The 24,196-nt window shown below is 50.3% G+C and overlaps 1 protein-coding gene across 7 annotated transcripts in view; it reads left to right on the top strand.

Annotated features, from left to right (window-relative positions):
• Window positions 1-3,689: 3,689 nt before the first annotated feature.
• Window positions 3,690-24,196, top strand: part of STX2 (syntaxin 2) — a 185,475-nt gene continuing 164,968 nt past the window's right edge. For 6 of the 7 annotated variants that reach the window (XR_004298352.1, XR_004298350.1, XR_004298349.1 and 3 more), the window contains exons 1-6: window positions 3,690-3,782; window positions 12,900-12,974; window positions 15,346-15,445; window positions 20,683-20,757; window positions 21,993-22,066; window positions 22,609-22,717. Coding sequence is in view for 3 of the 7 variants with exons in the window: in XM_032396369.1 (XP_032252260.1) it covers window positions 3,753-3,782; window positions 12,900-12,974; window positions 15,346-15,445; window positions 20,683-20,757; window positions 21,993-22,066; window positions 22,609-22,717 (463 nt within the window). In the remaining 4 variants the exon portion in view is untranslated. Of the gene's footprint in view, window positions 3,783-12,899; window positions 12,975-15,345; window positions 15,446-17,324; window positions 17,398-20,682; window positions 20,758-21,992; window positions 22,067-22,608; window positions 22,718-24,196 lie in introns of those variants that run through there. The other variant, XM_032396370.1, reaches the window with a different exon arrangement.

Genomic DNA, 24,196 nt, shown 5'->3' with positions numbered 1-24,196 from the left:
CGGACCCTCTCCCAGAGCCTCCAGGAAAGGCCGAATCAAGCCCAGCAAGACATCTGGCCCCACAAACATAAGGTAATAAATGTGTTTTGTTTTGAGCCACTAAGCTAGAGGTCATTTGTTACAGCCTCAGGACGAGCACAATATAAACATCATAAAGCTCTTTCCAGAGAATATATTCAGCCCCATCTTTAAGACGGTAACCTATTCTTTTTAAAAAGATTTTATTTACTTATTATTTGAGAGAGAGAGAGAGATTGAGAGAACGAGTGGGGGGAGGGGCAGAGGGAGAAGCAGACTCCCCGCTGAGCAGGGAGCCTGATGAGAGACTGGAGACTCGATCCCAGGACCCTGGGATCATGACCTGAGCCGAAGGCAGATGCTTCACCGACCGAGCCACCCAGGCGTCCGAGGATAGTCTATTCTAAGTTTAGCATAATGACCAATGAAACAAGGCAATTGCATTTCCAAATACCTGAAAAGCTCATCCTTGTTTCCATTTACGCTGTGTATGCAGAATCTGGAGGAGACAGTGAATTCTTTGAGGTATAACCAGAACAAACACTCTATGGTCAACTGACAATCCTTCTTCAGGAATCTGACTTGGAACGGATTTTTAAAATTTCCCCTCGTATTTCATTAAGTCCAATAAAGATACATAAATTTAGAATCACAGAATTTTAAAATAGACAGGAACCTTGCTGGGTTCAAATCCAGACTCTTCGGGCTGAAGTTGGGTATCCTGTACTTTGCCATACTGGCCCACCACAGTAATGAAGTTTACAATGTGTATGTGTACTAAGCAAATTCTGTGGCATCATTTTTTTATTCACTTAACAAATATTTATTTAACACCTCTTATGTGCTGGGCCCCATTCTCAGTGTTGGTGATAATTAGGGAGTAGTGGACAAAAATCCCTGACTTCAGTGGAGCGGACATTCCAGAGAAAATAGATAAATAATAAACAGCCAACAAAATACATACATACATGATGTAGCTCATCAGCTCATCAGAGGGCTGTAGGTGTTATGGGGGGGGAAGAGGGAGTCAGGGGGTTTGGAGTATGAGGCAGGGGGTACAATTTTTAACAGGGTCATTGCAAAGGCATCATTGGATCAAAGTCTTGAAGGAAGTGAGGGACCAAGCTCCACAGATCTCTGGGGAGAGAGCATCAGACAGGAACAGCCAGTACAAAGGCCCTGAGGTGGAATGGGGCTGGCTGGGAGTAAGTGGAGGGAAGGGCACTGGAAAATGAGACCCTGGAGGTATTGGGGATGGTCAGATGGTGCAGGGCCTCCCAGGCCACTGTGAGGACTCTGGCTTCTACTCCAAGTGAGTCAATAATTTATATATAACAATTATAAGCTGTCCCATGAATTTGCACAGCCTGTTACCCATGTATTGTATGTAAGACTGTTGGCTTAAACTTCAGTGTACTGAAGAATCAAACATGCTGCAAGCAACTGTTTCTAATGGAGGAGTGAGTCACGGAAAATAAAAGCAGCGGTCTAGAGGAAATTTCTAGGCTACACAGAAGAAAGTTGGAGACAATGTGCTAGGCTGTATTATATTGCCCTTACTGTGAGTCTGTGGCCTCTAGGGTTCCTACCTTGATTTCAGGAGGCACTGAGTTCTGTTCTAGCTCTAGAAAGGCACCTCTCACTCCCTGGGGACTAAGTGGATGATGGATTCATTCACATCCGGTCGACCAGAGACATATGGGTGGGGAGGAAGGATACCAAGATCAGCAGTCAGCAAAGTTGTCCTACTCATTCTTTCATTCATACTTGTAACATTCCTTGAAAAGGGCCACATGATACAGCATAGATGCCCTATCCAACAGGGGCCAAATTCCTGATTTTAGTAAACGACTGTATTAGCTTTCTACTGTTGCCAGGACAAATTATAAAAAATTTAGCAGCTTTAAACAATAGGTATTTATTGGCTCGCAGTTCTGGGGGTCAGAGGTCTGGGTTGGGTTCTCTGCTTTGGGGTTCAGAAGGCTGAAATCAAAGTGTCAGTGGTCGGCTGTCACTGGGAGGCACCAGGAAGAATCTGCTCCCAAGCTCAAGCAGGGTGTTGGCAGAGCACAGGTCCTTGTGGCTCAAGACTGAAGTCCCCATCTGCTTGCTGGCTGTCAGGCGGCAGTTGGCATCCACCGCTTAGCTCCTAGAAGTCTGTCTTCAGTCCTTGTACATGGGCCCTACATTTCAGAGCCAGTGACGGGGCATTGACTCCTTCCCACGGTTGGGGTCTCTCTGTCGTCCCCTCTGCCACATCTCCTCCTCCTGCTGGAGAAAAGCCCTCTGCTTGTGAGGGGTCAGGTGGTTAAACTAGGCCCACCCCCATAATCCGGGAAAGTCCATAACCTGTCACCATGAGGTGCAATGGCCACACTGCACAGGTATGTGTGTGACAGAGACAACAATGACAAAGTGTGTGTTAGTATCCACACTTCATTCTCTCCCTGGCTGGGGAAGAAAGCTCCGGTGACAATTCAACATCATCCAGTTGTGTTCGGGAATAATAGAGGCCGGGGAGGAGGAGACGCCATCCAGGGCCGGCACGCACTGCAGAGAGCGCTTAGCCAGCCCCCTCCCGTGCCTGAGAGAGCAGAGCTGGCCCACCTGCAGCACCCAGCAGGAGGGGGACCCGGAGGTGTGCAGAGACCACGGGGTTCTAGGACCTGCAGGGCGTGAGACGTGGAGCATGGGAAACTACACAAAGAGGATTTTAAAAGTGATGCTGTGGTCATCCTTTGATGTTCTTTGGGATGCCTTGATCAGGACTGACCGTGCGCCTGCCTGTGTCCGGGGCACCGCGCACGCTGCACACTCGGATGCCATACTCAGGCTCCAGGGGCACTCGTGCTGACATCAGCAGGTTTCCATGGAGGAAGTGCGTTCCAGAAGAGCCTCCGTCAGGGCCATTCGGTGCCCTGGGTCTGTGCGCATCACCGCCCCACGCAGCCCGAAGTGGGGTTCCTCCAGCGCCACATGCATCCCCGGAGCTCGTCCTGGAGGAGAGCCCCTCCGCGGTGCGTGTGTCCAAAGCTGCACCCAGCCCTTTCCACAGCCTGGCGGAAATGCTCACTAAATGTTCACGATCTTTAAAAACAAATGAGTGTGGGGCGCCTGGGTGGCTCAGTTGGTTAAAAACAAATGAGTGTGAAAGAACAAAAACAAAGCCAATCAAGAAGGGACAAAAGGCACATCTGGTTGACCCGTTGAAGAGGCGGCCGCTGTACGACTCCGCCGGCCCTCAGGCCCCTGCCCCGCCCGGCCCTCAGGGCCCCGCAGGCCCCCTGCCCGGCCGACCCCCGCAGGCTCCCGCCCGGCCCGCAGGCCCCCCTGCCCCGCCCGGCCCCCGCGGCCCCAGCGCTTCCTCACTCAGGCCCGGACCTCCCCTCAGGCCCCGCCCTCTCCCCGCCGAGCCCCGTCTGTTCCCCACCCCGCAGGCCCCGCCTTTCCTCCAGGCCCCGCCCCTCGCGGCCCGGCCCCGCCCCTCCGGCCGCGGCCCGACCGCGAAAGCGCCCGCAGGCTGCGTGGGCCGGGGGGCGGCGCGGCCGGGCATGCGCAGAGCGTGCAGGCGCGGTTGCCGTGGCAGCGCCGGCGGGTGGGGAGGGCGGTGGGAGGGCGCGGCGCGGAGCCGGCGACTGGCGGGCTGAGGCGGCGCGGCCCCTGAGGGTCCGCGGCGGCCGGAGGCGGCGTCGGGCAGGCCTGAGCGGCGGGGCGCGGCGCCCGGGCCCCTGGGGATGCGGGACCGGCTGCCGGACCTGAGGGCGGTGAGCGGCGGGCAGGCGGCGGATAGCGGTTCGGGCCGGGCGCGGGGCGCGGGGGCCTCCGGGGCGGGCGGGGGGAAGGGGAGGGCGGGGAGGGCGGGTCTGGTCGCGAGGGGCGGCGGGGGTCGCTGTCTCCGCCGTGTCCTGGACGCTCCCGCGGCTGAGAGGCCGGAGCGCTTAGTCCCTCGCGGACGGATGGGGAAACTGAGTCTGCGAGAGCGCGGTGCCGGGCCTCGAAGCCCCGCTGCGGAGCCGCTCGCTGCGGACCCCCAGGCTCAGCGAGCTGTGGTCGGTCCCCCCGTGGGTGGGCGTGAGCGCCCGAGAGCAGCGGCCCGTGCCCGTGCCCGCCCGCGCCCGCGGACCTCGCGATGCCCCGGCCTGTGGGCGCCTGGTGGCCCGGGACGCCGGGCGGAGGGCAGGGGCGGCTGCTGAGCCGTGGGCGCGCTTCCCCAGCGAGAAGCAGGACCGCGTGCGGGCCCTTACTCGGCAGCCCGCGCTCCCGGCCCGGGCGGTGTGCAGCCGGCGGCCGGGGCCTCAGCCCGTGACCCCCTCCGGAGCGACGGGGAGCCCCCTCCGCATGGGGCGAGCTCTGATGCTCTGCGCGTGTCCAGGAGACAGCGCGGGGACTGAGGCGGCGGCAGTGGGCCAGGCTGGGCGTTATAGAATGAGGGAGAGTGGAGACATTTTAGGCCCACAGTTAACTAGGACCTTTTTCTTTAAAAAGGCAAGTAATTGATGCTGAGTGCTTGTGTCCTGTAACCCACGGCGCAGGGAGAGCCAGGCCGCCCCAGAGCGGCCGTTGCGGGCGGTGGCCTGACTTCTGTCCCTTGCTTCCAGAGTGCGCCTGGCTATAGGCCATGCTTGGGGACGAGGAGCGAACAGCCCCTTCAGTCATTACTGATGTTCTGTGCATCCGACGAGGCAGCCTGCTTCAGAAGGGCGAAGGATGACTCCCTTGGGATCGTAGAAATGATGCTTTACACTCATTCCAAGAGCCTTTCTCCACAGTGATTTTTTTCTTTCCTTTTCGTTAATGGCCAAATATTCTGATCTCTGCAGTTGAACATCATGTTAAACGTAGCAAATCTCACCCCATAGAATGTCTTTCTGTGCCACGAGGAGCTCAAATATTTGTTGAGTGAAGAAATGCTGAATGCATCTGAACAGGAGAACTGTGACTTAGCAAACAAAAGACCTCCGAATAGATGCAATACTGGGGAATAGTAAGAAAGATCTGTCAGGGGACTATATAAGCAGCTTTTCTTGGCTTGATTAGCAAAAAATAAATCGGGCAGTTATTTACTACTGTTGAAGCTTATGTATACTCCAGCTCTCTGCTGCAGCACGAAGGACACGTGACCTGTCTTGATCTAGAATTTCAGAGCTAGAAGTGGCCTTCGCAAGTCCAGTACCATCCTGCTCTAGATAAAGACACTGAGCAATTGTAGAGCAGACTGCTGGAAGTTTCTACTGGTGGGGCTGTCTAATCTTGGGCAAATTATTTTTAAAACTCTCAAAACCTTAATTTTCCTGTACATAATAATATCTGTCTTGCTTACTCATAGAAGGAATTGTGAAACATGAAATTACCTCCTGTGTGTGACACTCTGGGAGGAGGTGGGAGAAAATGCCATGTAATTATAAGTGCTATTAATATTTATTAGCTTTTTAATGCTTGCAGGAAGTTATAAAAAGCAGTCTTCTATCTAGTGTAAAATATTAATTTAAAATTGAATTTGACATATTTAAAGCTTAATAACTTAATATTTAAAAGCTCATCTGAAAATTATCCGATATAAAAGTCAAACTTTTATTTTTCCTTAAGGAAATGTATCCTTTCCAAGTAGTTCTTGGAGTAGTTGAATATATCTATTCATGACCATGTTTCTAAGCTGGTGTTTTTTTTCCTAGGTGAATTCTAATTTGGTAGTTAACATGCCTCATCAACAACGTCCAGCCTGGCAAAACAGTTGTTTTTGGAGACCTCCAGAAAGTTTCCTTTATTAGCTGTTAGTGCTTTCTCCTGAGAAGAATATTATCACTGATAGGGTACCCCTTGGAAAAGACCTAAATATTAGTGTGTACAATTTGTCAGATTCAGATTTAGCTGCTTCTAACCAATGATTCTCTCTTTTTAAAAAAGATTTTATTTATTTGACAGAGAGAGACAGCAAGAGAGGGAACACAAGCAGGGGGAGTGGGAGGGGGAGAAACAGGCTTCCTGCTGAGCAGGGAGCCCAACGCCGGGCTCGATCCCAGGACCCTGGGATCATGACGTGAGCCGAAGGCAGACGCTCAACGACTGAGCCACCCAGGTGTCCCACCAGTGATTCTCTTTTTGAGCAGCCAATTTATTTGGGTGCAGAAAGTTTAAGTGACTTGTTCAAGATCTCCTAGACACTGAACCCAGAAAGATGTTTCTGATTTACAGGAAGTAGAAGAACCACCTGTCCAACAGACACATGATGCCAAGTCTCTAGGAGGTGGTGTGCAGGATGCAGAGAAACACAGATCTGACGTGGGTGCACGCGTGGAGGCAAATGGCCAGGGCGGGAAGGAGGGAGGGAAGGTGGAAAACGTCTTAGGAAGAAAGTAAATACAAGATGAATACCTATTCTACGAGAGACAGGGACTCCAGATGTGTTACGATTGCCTTTTTAAAAAAAGTTTGTGCATGCAAATGGACGTATTTATTATGGTTAAGAGTAGAGAAACTACGATTTCAACTGTGGGTATTGTTTACAGGATAATAAACAAATACATGGTCCTTCCATGCCTTCATTAGTAGACCTAAGGGAAATGAGAAAATTAGTATTTTTAATCCCTGGATTCAAGATGATGAATTGCAAATGCAGTTTTTTAAAGGGTAGGAAAAATTGCCCAGATATTTTAAAAGTTATTTTTTGACAGCTGAGCCTGCACATGTTATAAAGATTCAGATTCCCGTTTATAAAATAAAACATTTTTTTCTAAATACTTCACTGAAACTTCAAATGTAAGAATTATATAGTATATTTATAATTTCCTATATGCGTATGTTTATAACTTAAAATTTTATGGTTTATTTAGTCCCGCCAACTTTTTATATTTCGTTTGTCATCGTAGAAACAGTTCCCCCAGTTGGAATCTGTGGGTTCTCTTTTTTAACTATCATAAATATGTTCATATGTATCCATGGTGTGTCTCTTTTTAAGACAACAAAACTTTGACATTTCCACAGATTAATTCTTCTTGTTATTAACCTCAAGTCTGTTGTGAATTTAAGGAATAGCGAACCTATGAGAACCAGTTCATGAAAAGCCAATTCATAAAAGGGTTTCCTCTTTGGTGCACACCTTTCCCGGGCCGCCTTGGTCCTGTCATCGGGGGCTGTCTGCTGTTTCCGAGGCGGCCTCCCTCTTCGGCGCCTTTGTGTGTACTGCTCCCCGCGGCCCCCTTCCCTGCCTGCCTCGTGCCCTTGTGGTCTCAGCTCATGCAGGCATCACCCCTGGGAAGTCTTCCTGCCCTGCTCTCCTCTTAGGTCCCCAGAGATGGCCGTCTTCCTGTCTCTGAGCACCAACGCCATCCTGTTTTCTTCCAGACTCTTCACCCTTTCCAGGGCCGACTTGTGCGGCCAGTTGTGCTCAGAACCTGCCAGGTGTTGACTGAATTGGTGTGTTTCTGTTTCAAGATCCCACAGTGAGGAAAATGGAGATGACAGTGGAATGTGTTGTCCTCAAGGTTCTTTGGGTCACAAGGGACAGAAACCCCTTAGCTGCAACAGAGAAGGGAGGAGATTTATTCAAAGTGAGACCGGTGCCTCAGAATTGGAGGGCAGAATGTGCCGCCCGATCTGCTGCGGAGTGGAACCAGGGACCAGCGAGTAATGCCTCCCCCCAGCTCACACCTGCTTTGTCTCAGCCCTGTGTGCATCTCTGCTGCTTGTCCTCGGTCCTCTCCACCCTCTCCTCGGTCTCCTCCCCCTTCTCTTCAGCTCCGTCACAGCCCTGAGGCACGAGCTGTGAGAAGGCAGGTGGTGTGCTTGCTGCCGGGACACTTGTCGGGGGCAGGCAGGAATGAACTAAGTACATTCCTGCTCTGCGGGAAATAGAGCAGGGTGCGTGGCTGTGGGTGGGCTACTTGGGGCCTGAAGGAGAAGGAGAAGCCAGCCGGGGGCAGGTCAGGGCAGCTGTGCCCCAGCAGAAGGCACAGCAAGCCCCGGGGCTCCTAGGTGGGGACAAGCTGGTGTGAAGGACAGAAGGAGGACTAATTTGTCAGTGAGCAAAAGGGAGAGAGAAGGAGAAACCTTTAAACACATCACGGGGAGAAAGTCAAATTGCAGAAGCATCTGTGCAGTATGATTCTGTTGATGGAAAGTCTAAGTACCTGTAAAAGGTATTTGTGTGATATTAACAGCGGAGACAAGTGTTCAGTGAAAATACAAAAATGTGAAATGTAAAGTTGGGGCGTAAAGCATAATATAAAAATATGAAGAAGGCGCGTTACGTATAAACGCCAGGAGACAGCTATATAGAGGAGACAACCTATATTCAGTTACGGGCACTCTTCTTTTACTTAAGTGATTTAAGTTAATGTTTTCTAGCAGCAAAGGTACAACAGCTGTATATATTTTTAAAAAAATGTAATTTATGTGCCCACAGTTACTATCTGTGCAAGGCCCTCGTGTCCCTGCACGTGGAGGAAGAAGCCAGTGTTTTATCCAAGTTTGGATTCTACTAACTTGTGATAATTCAGCTTCTGTTGAAATCTAAACAGTGAGCATTCCAAGGACAAATTATTCGTGTCTGTGAATCAGTCCCCAAGCATGGACGCTGCTCAATGTCTGCTCCTGACAACAGTGGTCACACACGGAGAATTTCATTTTTTATATGCTACTTTGAAGGAGGCCTCTTTTAAAATTTAACAGAAACGGAATGTTGACGTTTGAATGTTTATCTTGCACTTTGACACTTTGGAAATCAAACACGTCACATTGGAGAGTGTTCCCACTGCTTTTAGAAAATGCTTTGCCACGAGTCGTTTTGTTATTCACAGTAAAGCCACGGTCAGGCCTCGGTCAGGCCTCGGTCAGGGCTCGGTCAGGGCTCGGACTGCACTGTCCCAGCGGGAGGGACAAGGAGGCGCTCCCGCGAGTAGCAGTGTTCTGTCTGCCATCTCTCGGTTTCCCTTTCTGAGGAATGGAGAACCTAAGACAGTGATGGAGCCTATCTCCAGTTACCTGATAGTTTTGAGAATTCCCGTTAGAAATAAGAAGTAGAGGTAGAGGTTGTAAAATAAGGATAAAGACAGGAGACAGTACAGAAAATGCATTCCGAGTCCTCTGGCTCTTTGCTGGCCGCGGGCAGAGGGCAGTCTGTCGCCTGCAGGGCTGGCTGGAGATCAGGAGCGCCACGTGGGTCAGAGGGCGGAGGCCGCATCGGGCTTCCTCGGTCTGGTGTGCTGGTGGCCACCGCACGTGGGGGTATGGTCAGTGAAAGTGTGGCAGTGACATGATGTGCCCCCCTGGGGGTGCGAGGTCGGGGACCGTCACCCTGAGCACCGCGGTGGGCCGCGGGGTCTCCCCTGCAGTGGCAGCCGGAGTTGTCTGCTGCGTGGGGCCGCGAGCGGGCATCTCCTGTGTGGGATTTGCCTGGGGTGACCTAGTGCGGTGGGGGTGGGGGCGCGGGTGAAGCAGGACCAGCTGCGGGGAGATGGTGGTTGAACCACGCGATGGACGCATCCAGGGCTCATTGTAGTAGTCGTCCTGCTTGTGTGGCTTTGCAGTGTTCCACAGAAAGCGAACCAAAGCTGCCGTGTGTGAGCCTACAGTTACTTTCAGAACAGTGCGACGTGAGCGGCCGTGTGAGAGTCCGGTGGGGCAGGTGCTCCGGGCCGCAGGGAGAACCGCCGCACTAACTCCTAAATCAAGTGCACGTCTGTTCACGGGAATCCGGCCACTTAGGTGATGCTGTTTCATTCTGTTGTTCTGACTTGAGCTGGACATGACATAACCGTTTCCTTCTGAGACCCCACGGCGGAGAAAGGAAGTACCCACCGGGAAGTAGAGTGATACAGGGCCCAGTTAGGATGAGTGGGGTATGGCGTATGCTCTGGAAGGGGAAGGGTGAGGCTGCCGCCGGGAGTCGGGACGAGGGCCTGGTAGCTGGGCTCTGTCTGCGGTGGAGGACCTGTGGGGAAGCTCCTTCCTCTGAGGCGTGGATGGTGAATATTTAAGAGCAAGGGCGTTTGGAGTCAAATCGACAAGGGCAGCCCCTCTGTCCTCAGCGCCTCGGCCTCTTCCTGGCAACATGGGGATAGTAGAGTTAATGGGACCATTGGCTGAGTGTTGGAGCTGGAGGTGAAGGGCAGCTCTTTGTGGTCAGAGTCAGCGTGGGGGAATTGTTGATGGTGAGCTTCGTAAAGTCCAGCAGACCTGGATTCACGTCCTGGCCCGGCACCGCTGTGCTCTGAGCACTTGAGCACGTCCCTTCACCGTGTGGTTTGTGTTCCAGTGTGTGACGTGGCCATGCGGACGGGGCGGGGGGTGGTGGTTGGTGAGGGTGCTTCCCGCAGTCCTGGCTCTCCGTAGCCGTCAGCAGCACTCTGTTCCCTCGAGTGTCGTGGCTTACCTTGATGTCTGTTTCTGCAGCTTGCTTGCCGATGGCCGGTTTAAGTGCGGCTTTGCTCACGACTGAGACTAGAATGATTTGATGAAAGCCCTTGTCAGTTGACACAGCCCTGTGACAGAGAGACCCCTTCGGTCACACAGGTAGACGGAAGTGCTTACAGCCCGTCTCTGAAGGAGGTGGGGCCAGGGGAGCCCATGTTTCGCAGACCGGAGGCAGAAACTTGGAGGTTCAGGCCCTGCCGGGAGGCAGACTGGAACCCACATCTGGACGACGCTGTTTTCCTGCTGACAGTAATGGGAAAACCGTCTTGATCAGCGAGGGAGGCCAGTGCAGGGCAGGCAGCCCTGACTTGCTGTGTCAATGTCCTCGGGCTGTCGGAACAAAGTAGCACAAACCGGGGGCTGACACATGGCAGGGGGGTTCTCCCAGCTCTGGAGGCCAGAGGTCTGAGAGGAGGCATGGCAGGCCCGTGCTCCCTCGGCACCGGTGGGGGGCTCCTTCCTTGCCCTTGCAGCTTCCGGTGGGGCTGGCCATCCTTGGGGGCATCCTCGTGGCCCTCTTCCCCTGGGTGGCTGTCTTCTCTTACGAGGACAGGGGTCATGTTGGGTGAAGGACCCACCCTGCTCCAGCATGACCTCATTGTAACCCGCACAAACCCTTGTTCCCACCGTGGTTCACATGCTGAGGCCTGGGGTTAGGCCCTCCACGTCTGCTTTTCTAGGGACACAGTTCAACTCATAATACTTGTCCTGTTAACACAGACAAACCAAACATTGTCAGTGGCACGCATGCCAGGCGCCTTTCTCAACAACTGGTGTCATGTGAGAGCAAGGTGGTGGCTCGGTGTAACTCAGGACACTACCGGGAAGCCCCCACCCTGGGGAGTCGGCAAAGGGAATAAATAGGGTTAATGGAGTGGGTGGCCACGCCTGAGAGGAGCCAGCGGGTCCCTCCCCAGCCCAGCGAGCCTGCGCGCCAGCAAGAGGGAGAGTGCAGGCCCATGCCGTGGAGTGCTCCTGCCTCCCCCTTGCCGACTGCCCCGCTGGTCCGCCCCGCTCGTCTCTGCGCACGCACCGTGTCACCCTGCGACCCTGCGACCCTGCGACCCTGTGATTAGGGCTTCCTCCCATTCTATAAGCCGCTCCTCTAAGTGAGCGCTTCCTCTCTCTCTCAGAGAAACCTCTCTTTTCCCTTTGCCTCCGCTATCTGACGTGGCTTCTTTTGGCCCAGAAGAGGCCCCAGGCTGAGAGGTGATATCTAGAGATCTCCTCAGCGTGGTGAGACATTATTGTTGACTCTTAGGCCGAGTCTTGCTTTCACGAGGGCCCTGGACGGTGCAGAGGGAAGTCTTCCTATGCTTTCCTAAACATTTACTAACTTTGCAGATTTTTCTTAGCTAAATTTTAGTAGAATTTTGTCTCTAAGTTATTCGTAGGCTGTAGATCAGTAAAGCTACAGTCCAGACTTGGAATGGGTGAAGACTTCCATTGTGCTGAGGTTCTGAGAATTCCTGAAACCCACGGCCACCTCAGCTTGCACAGGGTTGGCAGTGAGCGGGCTCATCCAGCGTGTCCTCACGGAGATGGTTCAAAGCCGTTCCCTCCGCGGTCTTTCTGGCAGGTTTTCTTTCCTCTTCTCTTCGTCCCGCCCTCCCCACGAGCGGACGCTGCATACAGGCCTTTGACGCGCGCTGAGCTCAGGGAGCGGCCCCCTGGGCTGGGCGGCCGGGGCTCTGTGCTGAGCCCAGCGGATGCCGTCTTCCCAGGGCCGGCTCCCACCCGCACAGAGTCTGCCTCCCTGGAATGTGGCTCTTTACGCGGGGTCGCGGGACCAGCAGCCGCACCAGACCGTGTTAGAATGTTCTAGTGTTCAGAATGCCCCACCCTGACCTGCTGAGTCAGAGGCCCAGCCTTCCCATGATTCTCATGCAACTCAAGTCTGAGAACTGCCCTAGAATATTCTTTGATGGGCTTGAAATGTTCAGAGCCCGACTGCTGGTGCAGCGTCCCTGTGGCTCTGTCCGCGGTCAGGACAGTTGCTTTCCTTCTTCCTGCTGACTGTTCCCTTATTAACTGTTCCCTATTCCCTGTTGATTATTTGTGGGGCCCCTGGGAGTTACTCACTTAGGGAAAAACGAGGAGCACCAGCTACTACATGTGCAAGTTCCTTGAAAATTGTGTTTAGCAAAGTTAGCCAGTGGGGGCAGTGTTTTTTAATCTTTGTAGAAAATATGCGGTACGAGGGTTTCACTTCTTGAGGATAAACTTGCTGTGTCCTGTTGACCTTCACGGTCACTAAGTCCTGGGAAGTCCCGCCATTGTTTCCAGGAGGTGGCCGTGCTGCCCCCAGGGCTGTCCGCTGCTTCCGTCCTGCCCCACCTGCGCCCGGGTCCTCGCCGGCAGCGCGGGCTTGTCAGCCCTGCGCTCTAGCCACGTGCTTCTCTCTCTCACCGTTTGTACGTGTGTGAACATTTCTAAAATCTGAATTTTCCTTTTTATATTTTCCATTTTAGTGTAGAAAAAATGACGATGGGGACACAAGTGTTGTTGTTGAGAAGGACCGTTTCATGGATGATTTCTTCCATCAGGTAAGAGCCATTCGATGAAGCCCAGCAGACTTTCTTCTTTAAACACAGTGTAACTGTGTGTGTGTTGTATTTGGAAAATACTAAAAGTAATATTTTAAAAAGTTGTTTTTGATGACATAAGTTCTCTAGGATTTTTCGTGCCCTGAACATATCTGGTAGTATTGAGCCATTCTTCATGGAAATAGGCTTGGGGAGGGTTTGGTGGGAGTGGCGGTTTGGAGCCCCGAACCCCTGTCCTCCCCAAGGAGGAGCCTTACGCTCCCGGCTTGGGTGGGGCTTGGCGAGGCAGCCCTGTCGGTGATGCGGAGCTGGGGCCGGGTGATAGCGCCGAGGAGGAGGGCTGCCTCCGGGGGACCGCCAGCCCTGTGGTGGGTCTGAGTCTCACAGGTCCTCGCCCAGGACTGGTGGCGTTCTCCAGACTGAGGGCCGCCTGGTCCTTTGGAGAGTGGCGCAGATCTGGTTCTTGGTTTCTGGGGGCCACGCGCCGACCCGTGTTGGCCGCGGAACCCTGGAGGCACGAGGATGGTGCCCGTGCTTGGGGGCAGGGTGTGCTGGGGGCAGCAGAGTCCAACTGAAGTCCAGGTTTTCACTTGTTAAATAGTTGTTTCCTTTCACAGTTAAGCTTTGTGGAATGACTTCTTAGACAAATAGACAATGATGTTGTTAATACAAACTTGTTTTTAGAGTATGGCATTCAGATCTTAAATATCACTTAGAACATCGTAAAAGATAGGATTTTGCACCTGGCCAGTGCCCTACCAGGTGCCAGGGAACGTCCCCTTTGTGAAGATGATTTGTAAGGGACAGAAAGAGACCCTGCGCCGTGTCCCTCCTAGCTGTCGGTGGGAGTGGGCACCACGCTGATCGCAGGCTGCTGGGAGCGTGACCGCCCCCTTTCCTTTCTGGGCCACACTGGGGCCGCTGCCAGAGAGACTGCAGAACTCTGCGGGGGGCCAAACCGTGTCTTTTCTACTTGGTGACCGGTGTGTACCACGGAGTTTACTGCAGAAACAGCACTTTCAGGACGGCTGGTGGAGCCGCCGGCCTGTGCACAGAACCCAGAGTATCCTGCGTGTGTTTACGCTTTCGTGATGAACTAGCAAACATTTAAAAGAATCACCTTTTATTTTGTGCATTGTTTTTACATGATTAGTAATAATATTAAAGTTCTACAGAAATTGCGTGTGGATGGAAATCACCTCCAGGCCCAGCAACACGGCCATTCGCCCTTCTAGGAAGCCAGAATTCTGTGTTACCCTCTCCTTAACACTTGGTTTTCCAAATGTGCCTTGGAGCTGAGACCGGGGGCCTCTGGGTGGCCAAGACCCTTTCAAGGAGTCCATGTGGTCAGGACCATTTTCATAGTGATACGAAGTTGTGTTTTCCTCCATTCTCTCACGAATATGTGTGTGGACTTAGTCTCTCCTCGCTACTGTCACAAAGAAGCACAACCCGAGTGGCTTCCCCTGACGGGCATTCACCATCGTGTGGTTCCAGCCAGACCTGAAATGAGCCTGCTGGCGGGGCTGGCTCCTCTCGGAGGCTCCAGGGAAGAAGACTCCGGCGCGTTGGCTCTGTAAGTGCATCGCTCCAGCCTCTGCCGATGTTACCACGCGCCCGTCTTCCAGATTTAATCCTCTCGCCTCCTTTTTATAAGGACTCTTGTGGTTGCTTTGGGGCAACTCAGACAATCCAGGATAATTTCCCATCTTTAGACTCCTAACCCCATCTGCAAAGTCCCTTTCGGCCCTGTAAGGGAACACTCGCAGGTTTGGGATGTGGGCTTCTACCACAACATGGAATGATCTTATAATTACTATTTTAAAATGAATCAGTAAACATTTAAGCTATTTTTCCAGTGTGGTAATTATGGATACGTGGATCCATTTGGACAAATCTCGCTGGTGAGTAACTTACATTTTGAAACAAGTGTTGAGTAGTTTAGATCATGAGAGGTAGAAACAATGACTCTGGAGGCCTGGCCCCATCGGCTGCAGACGCCTCCCCACGTGGAGTGTTACTGCCGGGATAGCCTCGTCTACCTCGACCACATGGAGCGCTGGGTGCGTGGCCGTGTGCTTCCAGTGGACGTCATCTGTGCTGACACTTGGGTCTCGATTGTAAAGGTTTTTACAACCTGATAGGTTTTGTTGGTGAATGTCGATTGATATCACCTTAGTCATGGGGGTATGGATCTTAACACGGTACATTTTTTTTATCTTTCAATTAAATAATTATCAATGTGAGAATGGAAAAAGGCTGTTATTTCTTCATGTGGTAATTATTCATTTATCCTTCCCTTTTTAGGTGATGGAAAGTGGTAGCAAATCTGAATTTGCCACAACAGTGAGGCTGTTTGTATCTGTCCTAGGTTGAGGAGATCAGGAACAGTACAGCTAAAATAGCTCAGTACGTTGAAGAAGTAAAGAAAAACCACAGCATCATTCTTTCTGCACCAAACCCAGAAGGAAGTAAGTCATTGGCTTTAAAAACTGTGCCGCCCTCTCTCTCCTGCTGCCTGGGAAACAGGCCTCAGCCCTGACTGCACACAGTCGCATGGGGAGCTTGTCCTAACCCCGGAGGCAGGCAGGCCACCCCTCTGTTCGGATGCACTTTCTCTCCCTCTGCCACTCTCCCTGCTCACGCTCTCTCTCTCTAAAATAGAATAAATCTTTAAACAAAATAAATGAAAGTTAATAAGAGACTGAGTTGGAAAACAGCATTTTTAGGGCAGGTAAGATGAATCTGGATAAATCAGAGATTGCGAATTGGAATCCATACATCATTTTGGGGAAAAATTGGTGTCTTTAAAATATTGCATCTTTTAATCCATGAAAAGGGTCCGTCCCTCTACAGTTTTCATTTTCTTTAATCTCTCTCGGTCATGCTCCACAGGGTTTGCTGTAGGGACTTCACGCATCCTGCACTGTGTTTCTTAAAAGGTGGTGGAGGTCTTGATGTTAATGTAAATAGTATCTGCTATAAGCTTTATTTTCTGGTTGTTTCTATGTCTAGAAGTACAGTGGGTTTTTATACGTTGACCTTGTATCCCTGTTATCTTGCCTAATTACTTATTAATGCTGTTAATTTCTGTGTAGATTCTGTTGGATTGTCTCTGTACCTAGGAATGTCATCTGTGAATAATGACACTTTTCCCTTTGCTCTGTGCTTTCTATTTTTAGTGGACTTATTTCAGTGACCTCTGATATGGGGTTAAGCGGAAGTGGTGATGGGGACACTTATTCTCAACTTCAGAGGAAAGCTGAAAGCAACTTTTTGTTAGAGGATTATTTGGTATAGCCTTACATTGAAGAAATAAAGATACTACATTGGAAAAGAACATGTTCTTAATTTTAAGATTTTGAATGTCTTGTAAAATAATGCTTTGGCCCTCAGTAGATGCCTTATCTTATGGTTTAGAAAAACGTTTCCCAGAATGTGTTCTGGAGCACGACTGTCGTCAGCTAGCCTATGAGACAGGAGGTGTGTCACCTAGTGCATTTGGGAGCCTTCTTGTACCATATCCCCTCTTGGGAAGTTACAGTGTCCTCAGTGATAAAGGCCCTGAGCAGTCCTGCTTAAATAAAGAAGCCTGTTTAACTTAGTGTAGTGTTGCACACATTTATTTGCCCACAGAACTTTTTATGTAACACCTATTAACATCTTAGTTCTTGGGAAAATTGAATTTGAATAAATATTAGCATGTTTTTTTCTTTTGAATAATTTACCTCCAAAGAATTATGCAGATAACACTCCTGTTTGAATACATGCAGAACTCTTAATGCTTCACAGTAGTCCCTTCAGGGCTCTAAATAGACCGATTGCTCTGGCCTTCTGTCTGTTTCCTGACAGAGCGTGAACCAAAACGGGGAAGCAGTGTCCAGGTGCTCACTTAATTGACCTTTGAAAACAGAAGTAGTTTCTCTCCTGCAGAACTGGGCCCGGGGGGGCAGGGTTGGGGCGACGCAGAACCGGCCCCTGGGAGGGCCAGGGGTGCCTCGGCGCTGTCCCTCCCGGCTCCTGGGTGGGCTACACGAGGGGTGGACGGGGGCTGCCAGCCCTGCCAGCCTCAGGGCCGCGCGGGGCCTGAGCACAGTGGCCACCAGGTGGTGCCCTGTTCCCGGGCCGGTTCCTGCTGCGTCAAGGTCCTGGTGCCGTTAGACGTCGTCTTCAGAGTTTTAGTGTAACGTTTTCGAATCGCTGGGAAGGTTGCGGTGCTGGTACGGTGGGACTCACCAGTGGTCCACGCTCGCCACGCTGATCTGTGTGTGCGCAGGGACACGCTGTGCGGGCTCTCGTGTGGGCTACGTGTGTTCCGCGTGGGCTGTTATTTGTGCCGCCTCCTTTCAGAGTGACCGCTCCGAGATTAATCTCCGAAGAAGGACACTGCTGCACGCCGGCGCTGGTCCTCTCACCGGGGAAGGTAACGCTGATAAAGTGCTCTTGCCGGACGTGCGGCCCTGTTCTCGTCGGAAGCCCCGTCCCGTGAAGCCCTCCATAGCTTACCTCTGTTTCCCTCCTTCCGGGGTCCGGGCCAGACGCACGTGCGCGGAAAGCTGGGGGGCCGATGCCTTCACAGCTGTAGCGTCTCGTGCTGCGTTGGGCCTTTCGTCGTGGGGGGAGCGTCCCTCCTGCCCCCACTGACGGTCGTTTGTGTCCTCGCGGCCACTTTGCCTGCGTGAACAGAGCTCCCCGGTTTGCCTTGATTCGTGGCTGTGGGAGAGGTTTCCCCACTGCTTCTTGTTGATCTTCCATGTGCCTTTTGTGTTTCTCTCATCTTTTATAAATAAAGTATTACTGGGTTTTGTCTTTTTTCCAGTCTGATCATTTTTTTGTCACTAATTGATTGCAGGCTCTTGGCTAGAATTATTGATATACTGAGGTGGACATTCATAATCATACTTGTTTTCACTTTTCTTGCTTGTTCTCTGTTACTTCTCTCTTTTCAGGCTTTCTTTTGGATTGGGTTTTAAGCATTATATCTCCTCCACCACCAGCTTATTTATATGTACTACTTTCTTTTGTTATAGTCATCGTCATCTAGAGTATAGCGTGCATTCTCGATTAAGGTCCAGTAGAAATCTGTGTTTTTACTACTTCCAGGTAACACAAGGACGTTAGGAAACTTTAACCCCACCTATTCTTGTACGCACATATTGCCGTACGTATATAATGGGTAAAAGCAACATAAATGTTTGTACCCTGAACGTCCATTCGGATCTCCCCACATGCATACCCATACCAGGGCTCCTTATTTTTCCCTGGGTCTCACAACTTCCATCTGAGGTCATTTCTTTCTAAAAAACACTCTTTGTTACTGCTTTTAGTAGGGAATATGCAGTTGTCTGAAATTTTCCATCCGTAATCTTGTTCTTTTTTTTTTTTTTAATGTTTTATTTATTCGTGAGAGTCAGAGAGAGAGAGAGAGAGGCAGAGGCAGAGGGAGAAGCAGGCTCCCCGCCTAGCAGGGAGCCCGATTTGAGACTCGATCCCAGGACCCTGGGATCATGACCTGAGCCGAAGGCAGACGCTTAACCATCTGAGCCACCCAGGCGCCCCCGTCATCTTGTTCTTGGAGGATGTCTTCATGTAGGAATCTATCGGGAAGTAAATTTCTTTGATCATCTTGAAAATTTTGAAGTAATGTTTCCAGTGCCCCCCTTTTTTTTTTAAGTCAGCTGTTGAATTGCAGTTTTTAAGATACTTGGTGTTTGGTCTTTGATTTAGCGATTTTGTACTGCTGTTTCTGGGTGCGGTTTTCTTTCTGTTTGTGCTGCTTTTCCTAAGTTAGCCTCTTGGATCCTAGGATCTGCGCCTCTGGCTGCCTGGGCCCTTTCTCCTCACGAGCTGTCCCTGCTCCATTTCTTGCCCTCCCTCTTCGGGGGACCTGAAATCTGTGTGTTCAGGCCTTTTCCCTGTGCCCCTGGCTCCCCTGCCCTCTGTTCTGTTCTCGCCCCCATCTCGTCATTCTGATGGGAAGTCCGTTTGTGGTTCATCCGCAGACCGCTCTTCACCCATTGAATTATTTCTGGGTGAGATATTTTCAGTCCTAGAATTTCACTTGGTTCCTTTCTGTACTGTCTTGATTTTCTGACAAAATTCTTCATCTTGTATTTCACCCCTTTGAACATAATGATCTCACTGTCTGTATCTGATCATCCACTAACTGGTGCCCCTGGGGGTCTGTGTACCTCGACTAGTTCTTTGTTTGCCTGCCTATTTTTGGTCGGGCCCTGGGCTTTGTGCATAAAAGCTTGTGGCAGTAATTTTGAGTCCTAGGATAGTATCTTCTTTTCTAGAAGATGATTTTTAAACATTTCTGACAGATGGCCAGGGGCAGCAGCAGTTCTGGGTCTAGTTTAGGAGGGTTAGATGAACCCTGTCACAGTCCCCTCCTCCGGGGCAGGGCCTTCAGTGTCTTTGCAGCTCTCCTGTCCTCTCCCCTGCCTCCAGCTTCAGGCCGCTCCAGTCGCTGGCTCCCCTTTCTGGGTGTCCTTCTCCTGGATTTCCTTACCTGACATTTTATTTTTTTTATTTTTTAAGATTTTATTTATTTATTTGACAGAGAGAGACACGGAGAGAGAGAGAACACAAGCAGGGGCAGTGGGAGAGGGAGAAGCAGGCTTCTCGCTGAGCAGGGAGCCCGATGCGGGTCTCGATTCCAGACCCTGGGATCGTGACCTGAGCCGAAGGCAGACGCTGAACGATTGAGCCACCCAGGCGCCCCCTTACCTGACATTTTAGCTTTAAATGCCTCTAAGCAGATTAAAAACATATTTTGTCCAGTTTTCCTGGTTCTCAGCAGGAGTGTTGATCGCACCACATCCTTTTCTCAGTGGTTCGAAATGCTCCCTTTGCCAAGGATACCCTTATGGCTCTCTTCTGTCGCTTGAAGGGATCAGATATGAAAACGCCTCTTTCATTTCCCTCACGAGCACCTGAGCCCCTGCCTGCCTGTGTGAGCAGGGAGTCCGGGATCTCCTCGTCCTGGAACAGCCCAGGGCTTTCGTATCCAGAGCGGGGAGTGCTCCTGGGAAGTGCCATCTGGGGGACGGGGCTCTGATCCACCCCAGGCTCAGTCCTCAGTGACGGAGGCTTCTGTGCGCACCCCATGGCTCGTAGCTGTTCCCCAAGTCTGCCGTGCCGTGTCCTCAGCTCGGCCGCACACATTCTCCTGCTGTGTGTGCATTTTCCTGTAGATTCCTGCACTGGCTCTCCGTCTCCAGACGCAGTGACCGGGTCTGGGGGTTAGCCTCAGCCTTCCCAGGGCGGGTACCAGCACTCCTGTGAGGAGCCTGCTTCGATTAGGTAGAGATGAGCACAAAGGAGATCAAACACATGGGAGAATTTCTTTCCAGAATACGATTAAATTTCTGCTTCCTTTCTTAGGTCTAGGTGTTAGTGACAGATTCAGTGAACTATTTTATCAGTTAATTGCTATAAACCAGCTCTTCTCAAATGCAGGTGCACATCACAGTCACCTGGCGGCTTGTTAGGTCAGATTGCTGGCCGCAGGTCCCACACTGAGTAGGTCTGGGCGGGGCCCAGGAATGTGCATTTCTCCCAGGACCCCACCTGGTGCTGGGGCTCCTTGGTCTGGGAGCCTCACTTTGAGACCCAAACACTTGAATATTCACCAAGAATATTGTTCCATTTAAGTTTATTGGGTATTATAGCTTAGATGCCTTTTTTTTTTTAAATTTTAAAGAAATAAAAGAAGAGCTTGAAGATCTGAACAAAGAGATCAAGAAAACTGCTAACAAAATCCGAGCCAAGTTGAAGTGTGAGTTTACAGCTTTGGCTGCGTGTAATGGGTGATGGTGGCGTATGGGTAATCTTGTTTCCTTTATAATGTCTTACTCTTGACATTTTTACAAGTCAGAACTGTGAGCACTATGAATTATTTGTATGAACTTGGAGTAGTGGCCTTTACATTACTCATTGTTCTAGAATTCTTAAACTACTGGCTCTGAGGACTGCCCACAGGGAGCTAAAGCTAACGGTTGTTAATCCGCAAATTTAGGACAGAAACACGAGTTCATATTCATCAAGGTTAATTAAGCATTTGCTTATAATAAATTGTTAATTTCTCATAGAGGCCTATTTTTATGACTTTTTTTGCTGAATTGCAGATACTTGAGAAGGTTAATAGCTTTTCGTACGAATCTCCAGTTCTTCTTAGTTTCTTAAATTTGCAGGAGTTTAGCTTCTGGTGCTGGAGGTTCAGCTCCAAGAGGTAGTTTCTGGGAGGTGTGGGCGTAGAGGGAGATGCTGGGAAGACACGCTTTATCTGATTGTTACAAAAGAGCATTCAAATCCAGGAAATCTCTGCGGATCAGAAAGAACTTTTGTCAGGGAGCATTTCAGACAGGTGGGGGCAGGGAGATGACGGCCCGAAGCCTGTGGCCACACCCTTCAGCTTTGCACCCCCGGGGCTCCCACCTGCCCAGGTGGCTTCATCAGCACATATGTCAGTGTATTGCAGAACAGAAGGATTTTCACCCAAAAATACAACCACAGTGCCATGATTATATCCAGTTATTTATTAGGAAATACCCCATCAGAATTTATGCTTCCCCAGTGTTCTTTGAATTTCTTTTTACAGCGTGCTTGAACTGGGTTCCAGATAAGGACCATCCCCTGGGATTGGTGGCATGTCATTTAAAGTTTTTAAAACTCAGACTCCCCTTCCCTCTTCCCCCCCTTTTTTGTTTTGGTTGGAGAGACCAGGACATTTGTCCATCAGACTTGGCCATGCCTCAGGGTTTGAAAGCTCTATCTCCTGTAGATGGATGGTTAAGTTCTCCAAACTCCTCAGTCAGGTGATCTGTTTGTTTTTCTTTTAAATGTTAAGATAGAACATCTGGTTTTATTTTGTGGTATTACCAACGATGGATATCATTATTGAGATCCATAAATTGATGAGGAATTGATAAGAAAGAAAAACATTTTGAGGTTTGGCTTGAGAAACCTCTGTTTTTTAGCTTAAAAGGTGACTCTTTTCCTGTCTGTTTCCAGCTATTGAGCAAAGTTTTGACCAGGATGAGAGTGGGAACCGGACTTCGGTGGATCTTCGCATCCGGAGAACCCAGGTTTGGTTGTCCGCCTCATCCAGACTGCAGCGATGTGAAGAATAGGTCTTTTTACTTCTTTCAAATTCAAAATAGTTCATCTTTATGTCACATTAATCCTTACATCTCTATAGATGACCTCCTTATTATGAAGAAAAAGTGTATTCAGTCCATCAACAGAGTTCTGCTCTGAAGAGCAATATTATCTGAATTATCCGAATCCCTGGAGGGTGGGGGGGGTGAGGTCCGCACCTTCTAAAGGTTTGTGGTCAGGCTGCTCCCTTCTGCTTGACAAAGGGGGGCCCAGCGTGCAGGCCAGGCCTCGTCCAGTAAGCCGGGACCCACGGGCGAGCTTGCGTCACAGTGTCCGCGTCTGTAAGGTGGGGTCGCTGGTGGTGCGCGTGAGGCTCTCAGCCCGGGTTCTGTCGCAGAGTTGGCCGTGGCTCATCTCACTGTCTGTGTGAGGGACTCCCATAACAGGTGCAGTTTTCCTGATGTCATGTTTTTGTATGTCACTTTCAGCGGAAATGATCATTGTGTATTAATTTCTTCTGTGTTAATAGCATTCCGTACTATCTCGGAAATTTGTGGAAGTTATGACAGAATATAATGAGGCACAGACTCTGTTCCGGGAGCGGAGCAAAGGACGGATACAGCGTCAGCTAGAAATAAGTGAGTAAAGGAAAATGCTATTTTTGTAAAAAAACATATTTTTCTTAAGGTCTGACATCAAAGTACTGTAATTTCAGAATAGTTATTCCATCTTTATTTTTTGCCAATATTGCAAAACCTAAAACCTTTTCATGACTTCCTGTTCGTTGAATCACCAGAACTTTTTCTTTATTTACATCCTTTGGAAAATCCTTGGTGAGTGGACTTTAAATTACTTTCTAATCAGCATTATTTTTGGAGGGTTAATCAGATTTGGAAAACTTTCAGCCATTATCTCCTCAAGTACTTTTCTGTTGCCCCCAGACCTCCGTGCTCCGTCTGGGGAGACGGTCTCTGAGGGCTCACGGTGCTGTGTGTCTGGCGAGCAAGCGCGGACGGCCCTTTGCTCCAGTCTGCCTTGCAAGGACCCGTGTGGAGCCGTCAGCCTGGGACGGTGGGGCTCGGGCCTCCCTCCGGGCGGAGGGCACTTTGCTGACTGCATAAGGGTCCGTCAGGTGTGTCCGCTCCCCGTCAGAGAAGACCAGGGCTCCTCAGCTGTGGCATGAGCTCGCGATAGGCGCAGTGCGCACCTCCCCGGGGACCTGGGGAGCCCAGAGAGCTGCGAGTGTGAACCTCATCAAATGGCATTTCAACATATTGACAGAGACACAGTTATATAGCACGCCAGTGTCGTGCGAAGAGTACAGGTCAGCGGCTTTAGTGGGTCACACAGCCGATCGTAGAACATTCGTCGCCCCAGAAATGTGCACCTACCATCAGTCGTTCCCCGCGCCTCTTCCCTGGAGCCCCCGGCAGCCACCAGCCTCTGCCAGTTCGCCCGTTTTGGACACTTCACATACATGGAATCATGCAATTTGTGGTCTTTTGTGACTGGCCCCTTTGACTTAACACAGATGTTTCGAGGTGCGGCCATCCCGTGGCCTGAGGCACCATCGTGCGGACGGGCCGCGCTGGGTTTACCTGGGCCTCAGCTGACGGACGTTTGGTCATTTCCACTTTATGACAATATGAATAATGCTGCTGTCAGCATTCACTTTAAATGATATTTTAATTATTATGACAGTCATTTTATTTTGTCTTTTGTGGCACAAATTGTAAAAAATAAGAATTATCAATTGAGTTTTTCCAAAAACCTGTGAATGTATTTCATAGAGAGCATTAATATATTTAAACTCAAGGAAAAATACCAACAACCAACACATAACAAGTGTTAAAGCGTCTGATTCTAATTATTCAGTCTTTATTTATGACTTTCTAGTCTATGCTGATAACATACCCTTTATCCGTAAGCCAGAGTTAAACTTGTAGGAAAACGTGTGGCACAAAATTACATATGATGTCCTCCTTGGAGTTGTTCCTCATTCATGCTCAAGTTAGGTTTTATGATTCATTCCAGTTATGAGGTTCTACATGAGAGTTTCCTGATTTTTCTTGTTTCTTAGTCTTATGTCAGTTTCTCTCAACATTAACACTCTCCTA

Source organism: Phoca vitulina, unplaced genomic scaffold (genome assembly GCF_004348235.1).
Source record: "Phoca vitulina isolate PV1807 unplaced genomic scaffold, GSC_HSeal_1.0 scaffold91, whole genome shotgun sequence".
Classification (NCBI taxonomy): Eukaryota; Metazoa; Chordata; class Mammalia; order Carnivora; family Phocidae; genus Phoca; species Phoca vitulina.
Note: the sequence above shows the minus strand (reverse complement) of the source record. Positions and strands in the feature narration are given on the sequence as shown.